The 15,684-nt window shown below is 46.3% G+C and overlaps 1 protein-coding gene across 1 annotated transcript in view; it reads left to right on the plus strand.

Annotated features, from left to right (window-relative positions):
• The window catches only part of LOC120940053 (integrin beta-1-A-like), a 76,478-nt gene that overhangs the window by 40,962 nt on the left and 19,832 nt on the right, over positions 1–15,684 (plus strand). The window contains exon 12 of the mRNA XM_040352634.1: positions 5,606–5,844. Within this exon, the coding sequence (XP_040208568.1) occupies positions 5,606–5,844 (239 nt within the window). The remainder of the gene's footprint in view (positions 1–5,605; positions 5,845–15,684) is intronic.

The following is a 15,684-nucleotide window of genomic DNA, read 5'->3' on the forward strand; positions in this document are numbered from 1 at the left end:
TAATAACAAACATGTTATACTTACCTCCACTGTGCAGCTCGTTTTGCACAGAGTGGCCCTGATCCACGTCTTCTGGGGTCCCTCGATGGCTGTCTCGGCTCCTCCTCGCTTCTGCTAACCCCCTTGGGAAGCACTCTCCCAAGGGGGGTTACCTTGCGGGCGCGCTCCCAAGTCCTGTATCCAGCGTCCATAGCCGCCGACTACAGGACTCGGCCCCACCCGCCCTCGCGTCATTGGAGTTGATTGACAGCAGCGCGAGCCAATGGCTGCGCTGTTATCAATCTATCCAATGAAGAGCGGGCCGAGAAGAGCCAAGAAGCAAGCGCGTTCTCGACGGAGGACTTTCGAGGGCTCAGGTAAGTAAACGGGGGCTCGGGGGGATTTAAGTAGCGGGTGTTTTTTCACCTTAATGCTTTACAACCATACAAAATACTTGTTGGACTCACAAAAGTCCAGCGTGATTCCAACTTCCTCTAGAGGGATGACAATGCAGTGCCTTTGTTGCACTGCAATCCCATGCAGTGTTGTCCGTCCCGCCCATCTCTCACCTGGATTACAGAACACCTCCCCCATAAGACACACAGAATGGGGCTATCCCATGCATTGCCACCAGGTTATCATAGAGCTGGCCAGGGACCACATGGTCCCTGGCCAGCTCTATGGTCCTGGGAGGCTGGAAGCGATGTCATGATGTCACTTCCGGTCCTGTCAGATGTAAACACTGCCATTATAGTTCTGAAAAGCATGAGATCAATATTTTTTTTGTTTGATCTCATGCTTTCTATGGAAGACATTTGACACCTGCATCCTTGTTTGCCCTCTACTTTGCTTCTCCCTGTCAGCACTGGGGTCATATTAGCTGAATGCGAGAAAGAAACTGAAGGAGAAGAAATGGTGCAATACTAGTCAGTACCTGTGTGCAAAGGTGTATTTGCTTTGTAAGAATGTATTACTTCCAATGCTGGGTGGCCCACGTGTGTGGATGCTGCTGTATTACATTTAGTTTAGTTTTTTACATTTTAGAATTGGGTGACTCAAGATTGAACACCTTGGCTTTTAAAGCGGTTGTAAACCCCCAATTTATTTATTTTTTTAAAACCTGCAAGACAAAGGCATACTGAGCTGTTATGACTACCATACTAGCTCATTATGAATTACTTACCTTAGATCGAAGCCCCCGAAGCCGTCCTTGTCTCTCCCTCCAGCCGCAGACATCCCTCCGGAAGGTTACTTCCGGGTATCGCTGCTCCGGCGCTGTGATTGGCCGAGGCGGCGAAGACGTCACTCTGCCCCAGTGTTGCCAACCGTCCGTATTTTTACGGACAGTTCGTAAAAACGAGCACTTCCCCCCCAGTTTGTAAATGTCCGTGGTTTGCAGGAATGTGCCAGTAAAAATAGCCGAGATCGGTTTGGCTTGGAACTGCGCATGGAGATTGGAGGCAGGGGGTGGCACCGCAGAGGGATGGAGGCAGGGGACAATGGAGGCAGGGGGAGATTGGAGGCAGGGGGTGTTAGTGGCACGGGGTGATTGGAGGCAGGGGGTGTTGATGGCACCGCAGAGGGGGATGGTGGCATCGCAGAGGGTGTCGGATGGAGACAGAAGTTGTTGGTGGCACCGCAGAGGGGGGTGGAGGCAGGGGACGATAGAGGCAGGGGGTGATTGGAGGCAGGGGGCCTGGGGGAGATTGGAGGCAGGGGGAGATTGTGGCACTGCAGAGGGGGCTGAAGGCAGGGGGTGTTGGTGGCAGAGGGGGGTGGAGGCAGGGGGTGATGTGACTAAATAATTTGCCCTTATTATATTGAAAATAGCAAAAATATGTTTTTTTACCTTGCCTAGCGTACTTGTTTGTAGCCTACATACTGAAATTTGCACCTAAAAATTTAATTTAGTAACTTTTGTGAAATGCCAGTAAAAACGTGGCTGCACCGGTAAATTTCCGGCGTCGTGACAGTAAATTTCAATCTGGTAGGTTGGCAACACTGCTTCGCGCGTGACAGCCATCAAAGCCGGCATTAGCCATTCACAAAACCGGCAATTCTCAGTACGCCTGCGTTGTTGTCTATGGCGCGCATGCGCCGCAGACATCGGTGCATTCTTTTTGTCAAATATCTCCTAAACCGTGTAGGTTTAGGAGATATTGCAAACACCTACAGGTAAGCCTTAATATAGGCTTACTTGTAGGTAAAACATGTCAGACAGGGTTTACAACCACTTTAATTGTATTACTATACTTTGCATACTGTTGTCCTATTCATTGCTTTATAAAAATGCCAGTAGGCTCGAGAGGGCAAAATTGTAATATCTATCAGCTTGGCTATACTTCTTAGTACCAGGAAACATTACTTTATCTTAATTTTCCTGATTTCCATAGCAGCCTTACTTCTCCACTTAAAATAGCTTTTGTGGTTTCCCTAATGCAACGCTGACAACTGAGGGAGTCATTTTGAGGGTTTTTTGATGTACTGAAGCTATATGCTGTCCACAGACAGCTTTACTGTCACTGGGAAGTTTTAAAGCATTTTGACAATAGTTGTATTATGCAGCACACTTTAATTCACTTTAAAATCTCTCATCTTTTTTAAAGTGTCATTAAACGCATCATTAAAAAAAATAGTGAAAAATATATAGTCCAAATGTGGTAAATGAGTTCTGTTTTAACATCTGCACCATCCACCACCATTGGTTGAATGATCCAATGACAATCACCTCTACCATAGGCAAAATGGTCGCTTACCAGATAGCACGGATCTTCTGTCACGGAAGGTCAATTATGCTTCTGGCTCTTAACCCAGCCAGGGCCTTTGATCGTCCCGGGAACCTCCTAAAATGTGTGAGTCTCCATCCAGGTATCAACATCACAGTTGGCCCCCAAAATATAAAAAACTTGCCATAGTATAAAAAATCTTTAAAACTTTATTCTAAGTATAACATAATGCACTTACGACATGAAGAACATATAATCGCATTGAGAATAGTATAAGCTGGCCAGATGTTCGCAACTACCCGTCCTTCCGTGATCCGAGACGTGCGGTGACATCAGCACATCGATCTGCCCTACATTATTCGTCATAAAATGACGTTGTCCGTTCCTGGGATGGTCAAAGGCCCTGGCTAGGTTTAAAGACGAAAGCGTTATTGATCTTCCATGACAAAAGGTCCCTGTTATCTGGTAAGTGACCATTTTGCCTATGGTGGAGATGATTGTAACTGGATCATTCACCTAATGGTGGCAGATGGTGCAAATGTTATCACAGTGGTATAACACATTTACCACATTTGGACTATATTTTTTTTTCACTGGTATTTTTTCATTGGTGTTTAATTCAATACTTCTAGTGCAACTCTGTGTATGAACTTGCTATTTTGGACTGTGCTATATCTCACAGTGAAGTTTTCAGCAGTTTTTTCTTTTTCGTTTTCTGTGTTTGATTCAAAGCACTAGCGCATTTTTTTTTTTTTTTTTAGCATTAAAAAACTGTCAGTGCATGCTATATTACATGCTTTTCATACTCACTCAGTCACTATGGGATTCATTTCTATATTCTGCAAAAAACCTGGTTTATATTTTGACAGCTGATAAATTGCAAAACTGGCAATACAGATATAGATCTATTTATGTTTAGCCTAAATGGCGAACAGATAAAAAAATCTAACATTTCTCCGTCTATGCTACATAGTGCGGATAGATAAATCTCCCACAAAGAATATTTGTATTTTGACAGTCGACTCTGTCAGCTCTCAAAATACCCAGTTCCAAGTGCTGTTCAGCCATCAATTTTTTGCCCCTCCTTCTTCATTTTTTTTAATCAAGGCCACGTGTATGCCCAGTTTTAGTACCTTTGGAATATAGTTTTAAATATATGATGAATAAGATGCATTGAAAGCAAAGCATACAGTATATGCAGATGTAGCCCCCACCTGGATAGGTCCTAGGTTTAGATAGATAGAATTAGTATGTGTTTTGATAGGTAAATTTAGTTGCTAGGCTGTAGTCAGTGTGGCTGTGATTGTCAGGTAAAAGCATAGTTTTCTCACTATACACAGCACAGCTGCATTCTGCTACATCTGCTCAGTGTGTTCGGTTGCTGTTAGTCTGATAGCTCCCTCTGCATCAAGAGAGCTTGAAAGGTTTCGGGATGATAGGTGTGGAGCTATACAGATGGCAGGATACATTTTAATACAGCTCTGGCCAATCCCAGAGAGGTAGGCTCTGAAGACATGCTGGGAGACTGTATATATTTTGTGAGCACACTAGGCTTTGGATCTTTTCCTGGAAAGAATTAGTCTAGCCTGGAGGGCATGCTGCCCTTCCAGGCAATGCTGCTATGTCTGCTGCCATGATGCCTCAGGTGGGCAACCTGATGGTCTGGATGTTGATACCCTGGAGCTAGAGAAAGCTGACTGAGGGGGGCTGTCCATTGAAGATCTGGTCTAATATCCCCGGAGTAAGGTGTCGCTTGGAAGTTGGAAGGAGGCAACCAGCTGTCCTTGGGCCTTGTGTGAGTACAGATGCTTCTAATGCCGCGTACACACAAAAAAAATTTCATTTTTCAGCATGTCCAAAAACAACGTTTTTCCAACTTCATCATTAAAAGCGATGTTGCCCACACACCATCGTTTTTGAAAAATTATGAATAAAGCGCAGTGACGTACAACACGTATGACGGCACTCTGAAGGGGAAGTTCTATTCGCCTTTGGGCTGCTTTTAGCTAATTCCTTGTTAGTAAAAGACGATTTGCGCTTTTTTGTCTGTTACAGCGTGATGAATGTGCTTACTCCATTATGAATGGTAGTTTTATCAGAACGAGTGCTCCCGTCTCATAACTCGCTTCTGGGCATGCGCGGGTTTAAAACGTCATTTTAGCCCACACACGATCATTTTTTACAACCCGAAAAACAACATTTTCAGAAGCCGAAAAACAATGTGAAGCCCACACACACAATGATTTTAAATGACGTTTTTAAAAATGTCATTTTTTTTCATGCCGAAAAACGACCGTGTGTACGCGGCATTAGAGTACTTGGGAACTTTTGTGCTTTTTCCACCCCTAGAGAGTCAGCTGTGGGTCTAGTTAAAGGGGATATTGACTGGAAGAGCTTTGTCCATCTACTCTTCTACTGAAAGAGACTCTGCTCTTGTCACTCTAAGAACAGAGTTTACAGTTAACTACAACTACCTTAAAGCTGAAGTCTACTGTTTACAGACTTTAATATTGCTTATTCTGAAGAATACCTCACGTGTACATAGCTCTTGTTTTTAGAGTATCACACCCAATTCCCTCAACCCTATCCAAGTTCTCCAAAACTAAGAAAAAAAACAACACCCCCTAGACTGAGCATTGAAGAAATAGATGAATGAGCCTGTGTCCTTGTGTCCAAAGCTTGAGGGAAAGACCTGGGCAGCATCCCTGCAGCTCCTACGTTAGTAGCGCTACACATATATCTGTGTGTAAGTACATCTGTTACTTTTTTGGGGGGGAAAGTGCAGAGCTAAACTCACACTTTAGAAATCTCTACAGGCTCTGCAGGCTTTAGGTTATGAAGGTAGGTTATCTTATTTTCAGTATATTTTGTCTTTTAACACTGGGTTCTTTTGTTCTCAGATGCAATGAGGGTCGCATTGGAAAAGAGTGCGAATGCAGCACACATCAAGTTAGCAGTGAAGACATGGATGCTCAGTGCAGAAAAGAGAACAGCTCAGAGATCTGCAGTAACAACGGAGATTGTATTTGTGGCCAGTGTGTGTGTAACAAGAGGGAAAATCCTAATGAGGTCTACTCCGGGAAATACTGTCACTGCGACAATTTCAAGTGTGACCGATTCAATGGATTGATTTGTGGAGGTGATTTCAACACTAACCCTAGGAAGAACAACCCTAGATGCTCAAAACGCTATTAAACCCAAAATTAAAAATGTATTTTACTGCAGCTTACCTAAACCTTAAAAGTGGTACTGAAATTTTATTTTTTTATTCTTTATTTTAACTTGGTGATGTGGCACGTAATTTACTTCTGTCTCAGGGTGTCTCCCCCCTGGTCGGAGGAGCAATACAGATGGCACAGCAGCATTGTCAATCTGGGGAGAGGGTAGTGTTAGATGCACTCAGGGCCACTTATAAGGTAGTGCAGCCAGCTCTCCTTACCCAGGACTCATAAGTTCAAAAGGGAGGCCCAGGCACCTGCCAAACAGGAGAGCTAGAAGAACTGCCTTATTGCTGACACTTGTGACTTATGTGCAGTGCTGCCGGCTTCTACTTTTATTTCTCCAGCTGCACTGCAGGGGTATCTGCACCCCCTTCTCCCTGCTGTCTGGGACCCCCGTGTGCCCCTTTCCCCCGCAGTGCTGCTGAGGGCACACAGGCGGGTCATTTCAGGATGGTGAGCGGGGGGGCTCACCATCCTGAATGAACAAACAATCCTGAATGAACAGTGGAGGTGCAAATATTATCTCTGTGCTGCAATTTACTTGAATGGGTCTTGTTCGATGTGGGGTATCATTTCTGCCATGACTGAAAAGCATAGCATTGCGGGCGTTGCATTTTAACAAAACTATAATTGTATAGTGTGATTTCTATCAGCAGCCCTTAATGCACTAGCAGATATGGAAGAACCTGAATAAATGTCCAGTTAACACTTTATTAAGCAGTTGCAGCAAACGTTATATTTATTTTTTCTCCTGGGGACAGCCATTAAACTTCAGGTTTTACTGCCGATTGGACACTTGCAACAAAAAAATTGTAGGCAACCCAGGATAACCCCTTCTACTACCAGGATGTCTCTGTTTTTAGTTGGTGTCCCAGGAGGATGTATACCGGTAACTTTTCCTTAGCGCCACTGTGCTAGACTATGCTGCTTTTGCCAGTACTTTTTTTTTGTTAAATCAAAACTCTTCTCTACATTGCTGGTGTAGATTTGTTTCTTCAGTTGCAGCCATCTGACGCAGTTGGCCTTAGCCTGCCTTTTTGAGAACTGCACCTGGATACCCTGGGCTGGGCAGTGCAGGGATAAACATCCAAGTGTAAAGTATAATTACTGTAAATAGTGGCACACAGTAATTATTTATAATATTGTGACAAATAACCGCAATAATAACATACTCAACTGTACAGTGATACTCCCAAAAAAAAAACAATCCCAAAAATGTTTTGCCTTTGACAACGTTCATTAAACTCCCTTCACCATATCATCATGCTTCGTGCACTGGTTGAAATCATTTGGTGGAAGGGGAATTATGGTGTGGGGTTGTGTTTCAGGGGTTTGGCTTGGCCCCTTAGTTTCAGTGAAGAGAACTCAGTGCCAACGTACCAAGACATTTTGGAAAATGTCATGCTCCCAACTTTGTGGGAACAGTTTGGGGATGGCCCCTTCCTGTTCCAACATGACTGCACACCAGTGCACAAAGCAAGGTCCATAAAGACATGGATGAGCGAGTTTGGGGTGGAGGTACCTTCTCTTCCACATCAGTGCCTGACCTCACAAATACACTTCTGGAAGAATGATCAAACATTCCCATAGACACACTCCTAAACCTTGTGAATCACCTTCCCAGAAGAGTTGAAGCTGTTATAGCTGCAAAGGGTGGGCCAACTCAATATTGAACCCTACGGACTGAGACTGGGATTACATTAAAGTTCATGTGCGTGTGAAGGCAGGCATCCTAACAATTTTAACAATATGGTGTATGTATATGTATACTATGTATATACTGTATCTCCGAGCTGTTTTCAGCCCTGAAGGGGAACTCGGCGCCAAATTTCAAACTTGAAATCGGCGTGGGTCCCCCTCCAGGGCTACATTAGGCTCTTAGGCTTGGTCTGGAACGTGAGGGGTTAAACCCGCGCCGATTCGGCGCGGGGGTCCCCCCCAAGATCCAAACCAAGCCCTCATCCCAAGCATGCAGTCTGGCCCGGACAGGAATGGGGGCGGGGACGAGCGAGCGCCCCCCCCCTCCTGAGCCGTACCAGACCGCATGCCCTCAACATGGGGGAGTGTGTGCTGTGGGGGAGGGGGGCACTGCCCCCCCACCCCACAGCACTCTTGCCCCCATGTCGATAGGGACAAGAGCCTCTTCCCGACAACCCTTGCCATTGGTTGTCGGGGTATGCGGGCGGGGCTAATCGGAATCTGCGAGCTCCCTTTAATAAGGGGGCCCCCAGATGCCGGCCCCCCACCCTATGTGAATGAGTATGGGGTACATCGTACCTCTACCCATTCACATGGGGGAAATGTAAAGTAAAATAAAACACCACACAATAAAATATTTTATTAATCTGCTCCGGAGCCCCCCCTTTCTTCTTTAGCTCTCTTAGAAGGGGGGGGTTTCTTCTCTCCCGATCTTCTGCCGGGACCCTGGGCTTCGGTGATTTCTGCCGGGGGAGGGCGCCATCCCTCGGTCCTCTCCGGAGCCTTCCGCCGGATGCCCCCACCCCATTTAAGCTCTTTTTCATTAGGGAGGGGCATCCGGACTTCGGGGTCTTCTGCCGGGGGATGGCGCCTATCCCCCGGTCTTTCCGGTGCCTTCCGCCAGGGTTCCGGTCTTCCTGGTCTTCTGCCGGGGGTGCGCCAACTCCCCGGTCTTTTCTCTGCTCCCTCTTCTGCCTGGCTCCCCCGCGGAGCCAGGGCTTTCTTCCGTCTTCTTTCTTCTCTCTTCCTTCTTCTGCCTGTCTCCTCCGGGAGCACAGGGCTTGTCTGCGCTGTCCTCTCCCTTCTCTTCCATTGGATGTTGACACGACGAGGTTCCGCGCTGACATGCCGTGTCAGCGGCGGGCATGGACTTATATAGGGCAATGCCACCATGTGACCTCAACCCATGTGACATCACATTCCCTGGGCATGATGGGAATGTGATGTCACATGGGTTGAGGTCACATGGTGGCATTGCCCTATATAAGTCCATGCCCACTGCTCAGACGGCATTCCAGCGCCGGACCTCGTCGTGTCAACATCGAATGGAAGAGAAGGGAGAAGACAGCGGAGACAAGCCCTGTGCTCCGCGGAGGAGACAGGCAGAAGCGGAAGGCATCGCAGAAGCCCGGAGAGTGGCGCCCTCCGGCGGAAGACACCGTACAAGCCCGGGACCCTCCCCCAAAGGCAGGAGCCTCCCTGGTGAAGGGGGTCCCGGTGAATTACGTCGCTGAAGACGGGGGTGGGGTGCCAGTGCACCCCCCCCCGCAGAAACCGTCGTGGAAGCCCGGGACCCTCCCCCAAAGGCAGGAGCCTCCCTGGTGAAGGGGGTCCCGGTGAATTACGTCGCTGAAGACGGGGGTGGGGTGCCAGTGCACCCCCCCCCGCAGAAACCGTCGTGGAAGCCCGGGACCCTCCCCCAAAGGCAGGAGCCTCCCTGGTGAAGGGGGTCCCGGTGAATTACGTCGCTGAAGACGGGGGTGGGGTGCCAGTGCACCCCCCCCCGCAGAAACCGTCGTGGAAGCCCGGGACCCTCCCCCAAAGGCAGGAGCCTCCCTGGTGAAGGGGGTCCCGGTGAATTACGTCGCTGAAGACGGGGGAGGGGTGCCAGTGCACCCCCCCGCAGAAACCGTCGTAGTAGCCCGGGACCCTCCCCCAAAGGCAGGAGCCTCACTGGTGAAGGGGGTTCCGGCAGAAGATGGCGAAGCCCGGGGCCTAATGGGGTGGTGGTGGGGGGCCCCGGCAGAAGACCCCCGGCTGACTAATAAATTAATTTATTCATGTGTGGTGTATTATTTTTTTCCATTTTTTTCCCCAGGTGAATGGGTAGGGGTACAATGTACCCCCATACTCATTCACATAGGGTGGGGGGCCGGAATCTGGGGACCCCTTTATTAAAGGGGTCTCTCAGATTCTGATAAGCCCTCCGCCCGCATACCCCGACAACCAACGGCCAGGGTTGTCGGGAAGAGGCTCTTGTCCCTATCGACATGGGGACAAGAGTGCTTTGGGGTGGGGGGGCAGTGCCCCCCTCCCCCACAGCACACACTCCCCCATGTTGAGGGCATGTGGTCTGGTATGGCTCAGGAGGGAGGGGGGCGCTCGCTCGTCCCCACCCCCATTCCTGTCTGACCAGACTGCGTGCCTGGGATAATGGCTTGGTTTGGATCTTGGGGGGGACCCCACGCTATTTTTTTTTTGCGCGGGTTTAACCCCTTATGTTCCAGACCAAGCCTAAGAGCCTGGTATGCACCTGGAGGGAACCCACCTTATTTTTTTTTTTTGGGGTCTGGAGTTCCCCTTCATGAACAGCGATCTGTCATTTACACATGTCAGTCCCACCCCCCCCTACAGTTAGAACACACCCAGGGAACATATTTAACCCCTCCCTCGCACCTAGTGTTAACCCCTTCCCTGCCAGTGGCATTTTTAGAGTAAGCAATGCATTTTTTACAGCACTGATCGCTAGAAAAATGCCAATGGTTCCAAAAAAGTGTTCGATGTGTCCGCCATAATGTCGCAGTACCGATAAAAATCGCTGATCGCCCCAATAACTAGTTAAAACAAAAAAAAAAATATATTTTGTAGACGCTATAACTTTTGCTAAAACCAAACACTAAACGCTATTTGCGATTTTTTGGAACCAAAAAGATGTAGAATACGTATCGGCCTAAACTGAGGGTTTTTTTAGTTTTTACAATATATATTTTTGGGGATATTTATTATAGCAAAAAGTAAAAATAATTTTTACATATGTGGGCGGGACTTACGCAGGTCCCGCCCACATATATAAACATCGTTCAAACCACACATGTGAGGTATTGACGCGTGCCTTAGAGCGAGAGCAATACTTTTACCACTAGACCTTCTTTGTAACTATAAACTGGTAACCTGGAAAAAAAAATAAAAGGTCACCTATGGGGATATTCACGGAATTCATTTTGGCCCCATTGCAGGAGTGTTTCCAATAGTAAAGCGTGACATGTAAGGTATCTATTTACTCAGTGTAACATCATCTTTCACATTATCCCCAAAAATTGGGCTCACTTTTGTGTTTTGTTAATTTTTAACCACTTGAGCCCGGACCATATTTCTGGTCAATGACCGGGCAAGTTTTTGTGATTCGGCGCGGCGTCGCTTTAACTGACAATTGCGCAGTCGTGCGACGTGGCTCCCAAACAAAATTGGCAACCTTTTTTTCCCACAAATAGATTATTAAATGTGCGTGTTTACTTCTGTCTTTAACACCTCCCCTTCAGGCTGGAAAGCATCAGATCAGGGGAAACCAAAAAAAAAAAGCTCTCATTCCATTGCAGCTTGGTTCCTACATGTGTGATGAACTGAGCATGCTCAAACACTTAGAAAAAAAATATCCTTTCTTTTTAAAAGGTGAAAAACACTCATTGGATGCTCATAGAGCGTGGTTTGGATTAATTGCAGGTGTGCCCAATTACAAGCTCACCCAAACTAGAGACTGCAATTTGGTCATGTGATTTCAATTGCTTCATTACTAGCACTGTTATAAAAAGCTTGGATCGATCAGTCCTCAGCTGCCCTCAGAAGGGGCAGGATGCTGTTGCTAAACACAAATGTGGTTTGTTGCATGGGTTTTGTTTTATTTTGCCAATGGTTTTGGTTTATTTTTAAATGATGTTCACTTTGATGTATTTGTCTATGTGGCCTTATTTTATGAAAAATGTGTAAAGCTATGGTTAATTAGAATTTTGAAATGTATTTTTGTTTGTTTGTCTTTTTTTGCTTTCCTTGTTTTGTTGACCAATAAAAATTACTTTAAAATTGTTAAGTTTGTCTTTTGTTACTTTTTCATGCTACATATGTTGACAGCTGCAGCTGAACTAGGTTTGGGCCTAACAAATTATGTGTGATTTTTGTCTAAGCTTCTTTCCTGGTGTGTAATCATGAAATGTTTGCCATGTTTATTCTCCCTGACTTTAAAGACAAAAACTGGTAAGTATTTTATTTATTCTGCAGTGGTCCTCAGCCCTCAAGTACCCCCGACAGGACATGTTTTGGGGATTTCTCTTATCAAGAATTGCTGTCCAGACTATTTTAAAGCACATGTGCAAGATGAAGGAAAACCTGCAAACATGGCCTGTGGGGGGGGGGGGTTTGCTATTGGTGGACAGGCTTGACGTGCTGATTTACAGCACTGTGCTTAAATCTAGCGCAAGGCAATCCTATTCAAATTGTGGGTGTTTGAGGGAAGCCAAGTGAGTGTTAGAACCCCTGCTTTGTGTTTTTTTATTTTTGTGTTGAGCTTTGTGTCCCTTTTCTTAAAATTGGCTTCACTTCCTGTCACACAGCTGAACAGGAAGTGAGGTTAAAACCCTACCAGTGTCATTTCTTGGGGACACCGGTCAATCTAACTAGTGTCCCCATTAAGCAAATTGCACTCCAGCACTGCTGTGTACACCCCAAATCATGGGTCTTCAAACTACGGCCCTCCAGTTGTTCAGGAACTACAATTCCCATCATGCCTAGTCATGTCTGTGAATGTCAGTGCATTACAAGGCCTCATGGGATGTGTAGTTCTACAACAGCTGGAGGGCCGTAGTTTGAGGATCCCTGCCCCAAATGATTATTTAGTTTGGGGTTTAGTAAAGGCAAAGCCACTCTGCAGTACAAGCATAGTTGCTGAAAATCAGAGAGGAAGCACTGATGGTTTTAACATCCAATCCTGTAGAAGCAAAGTTGTTTTGTTTTCTTCCTTGCTTTGCACTTGTAGGAGTGGATTTGCCTTTAGTAAATGGACCCCAAAGTCCAAGATCCCTAATAATTTGGGGTGTACACAGCAAAATGCTAGAGTGCAATTTACATAATGGGAAACTATTTAGATTGATCTCTGTGTCCACAAGAAAATATATTAGTAAGGTTTTACCCTCACTTCCTGTTTGGCTATGTGACAGGAAGTGAATGAATTAGAAAGGGTGAAGACACCTCACAAATGTTGTCACTATCAGGGGTGCAGACATCCCCAAAAAAATGAGCAGATAATACTTATTTGCAAATTAATAATTTTTTAGTTAACATTGGGTGGGGTGCTCTAACGCACACATTCCTACATATTAGCAACGCTCTATCCTGGCCTATTGGCATGGTTATATTTTCTTAGGGCTCTCAATAAAACTCTATGAAATTTGTGCTTAAACTAGAACCAGGGGCGGACTGACAACTCATGGGGCCCCTGGGCAATAGAAGATTATGGGGCCCCTCTGGCTTACAGATGACCACCACGCCAGGAGGTAGTGCAGAGGCGGGCAGCTAAAATCTTGGGATATTCACATTAAAAGCATGTCATTTTCGGACATATCAGGGACAGATCTAAAAAAAACACAGATTTTTACATACTGTCCCTGGTTTTACTGAGCCTGGCAACCCGGATGGGGCCCCCTAGTGGCATGGGGCCCTCGGGCAGTGCCCGAGTGACTCAATGGTCAGTCCGCCCCTGACAAGAACTATAATCAACAAGTTTTATTTTCTTTCATTTTGGATAGAGTGAGGGAGGGTTATTGGCCCTGTCAGTTTATTTGGTATTATCTGTGTCCAATTGTGGAGATTTGCCTTCACTTCCTGCCCCATAGCCAAACAGGAAGTGAGAGAAAAACTATGCAAATTAACCACTTCCCGCCCAGCCTATGGCCGATTTACGTCCGGGAAGTGGTTTCACAATCCTGACAGGACGTCCTGCAGGATTTCATGCCGCACGCGCCTGTGGGGGCACGCAGCGCGGCGATCGGTGATGCGGGGTGTCAGTCTGACACCCTGCATCTCCGATCTCGGTAAAGAGTCTCTCACGGAGACGGAGACTCTTTACCACGTGATCAGCCGTGTCCAATCACGGCTGATCACGATGTAAACAGGAAGAGCCATCGATGGCTCTTCCTCACTCGCGTCTTACAGACGCGAGTATAGGAGAGCCGATCGGCGGCTCTCCTGACAGGGGGCGTTCGCGCTGATTGTTTATCAGCGCAGCCCCCCCTCGGATCACCACACTGGACCACCAGGGATGCCCACCCTGGACCACCAGGGTGTGCAAAAACAAAAAAAATATAGAACAAAAAAACAAAAAGCATAAGAAAAAAGATGCCAATCAGTGCCCACAAATGGGCACTGACTGGGAAAATCAGTGCCACCCCACAGTGCCCATCCATGCACAGTGCCCACCTATCAGTGCCCACCTGTGCCACCCATAAGTATCCATCAGTGCCACCCATAAGTGCCGCCCATAAGTATCCATCAGTGCCACCCATAAGTGCCGCCCATCTGTGCCGCCCATGAGTGCCCATCAGTGCCGCCTATGAGTGCCCATCAGTGCCGCATAGCAGCGCCGCCAATCAATGCCACCTCATCTGTGCCGTCAGTACTACCTCATCGATGTCCATCAGTGCCATCTCATCGGTGCCCATCAGTGCCGCCATATCAGTGCCCGTAATTGAAAGAGAAAAACTTATTTACAAAAAAATTAACCTAAAAAAAGAAAAAGGTTTTTTTGTTTCAAAATTTGCAGTCTTTTTTTAGTTGTTGCGCAAAAAAAAAACGCAGAGGTGATCAAATAACAACGAAAGAAAGCTCTATTTGTGGGGAAAAAAGGACGCCAATTTTGTTTGGGTACAGTGTTGTATGACCGCGCAATTGCCATTCAAAGTGCGACAGTGTTGAAAGCTGAAAATTGGCTTGGGCGGGAAGGTGCGTAAGTGCCTGGTATGGAAGTGGTTAAGGGAATCCAGTGCCCCCCCAGAACTAGTGTGTGGGTCCCCTGAAAATTACTGGGCGGGGTTATACAAAAACAGGGTGTGACCTTGACAGGAAGGGGTGGGTCATTTTTCTATTAGGAGGTGCAGATATGTAGTCAGGCCTAGGGCAGAACCAAACCTTAATATACTACTGCATATTAGGGCTTATTTAGACCGGAACCGATTTACAGCGTGTTTTTATATTGTGGGAGGAAACCCACGCAGGCACAGGGAGAACATGCAAACTCCATGCAGATGCTGTCACGGGCGGGATTCGAACCAACGACTCTTTTGCTGCTAGGTCAAAGTGCTATACACTACACCACTGTGGTGAACGAACATGATTGCAGCTGAAAGCATGAGATCTTTTTTTTTTTTTTTCAATACCATGCTTTCCAGCCTTATTGACCCCGCCTCTCTCCATAAAGAGGACCTGTCACACACTAGTCCTATTACAAGGGATGTTTACATTCCTTGTAATAGGAAGAAAACTGATCATTTTTTTTTTATTTTTTTATTTCAGTGTAAAACATTATAAAACTAAATAAAAATAAATAAGAAAACCCCCAAAAAATTTTTTAAAGCGCCCCGTCGCGACGAGCTCGCGCACAGAAGCAAACGCATACGCGAGTAGCGCCCGCATATGAAAACAGTATTCAAACCACACAAGTGAGGTATCGCCGCGATCGTTAGAGTGAGAGCAATAATTCTAGCCCTAGACCTACTCTGCAACTCAAAAAATGCAACCTGTAGAATTTTTTAAACGTCGCCTATCGAGATTTTTAAAGGGTAAAAGTTTGACGCCATGCCACGAGCGGGCGCAATTTTTAAGCGTGACATGTTGGGTATCATTTTACTCGGCGTAACATTATCTTTCACAATATAGAAAAAAATTGGGCAAAATGTATTGTTGTCTTATTTTTTAATTCAAAAAAGTGATTTTTATCCAAAAAAAGTGCGCTTGTAAGACCGCTGCGCAAATACGGTGTGACAAAAAGTATTGCAATGACTGCCATTTTATTCCCT

The sequence above is a fragment of the Rana temporaria genome, chromosome 5 (assembly GCF_905171775.1).
Source record: "Rana temporaria chromosome 5, aRanTem1.1, whole genome shotgun sequence".
NCBI lineage: Eukaryota > Metazoa > Chordata > Amphibia > Anura > Ranidae > Rana > Rana temporaria.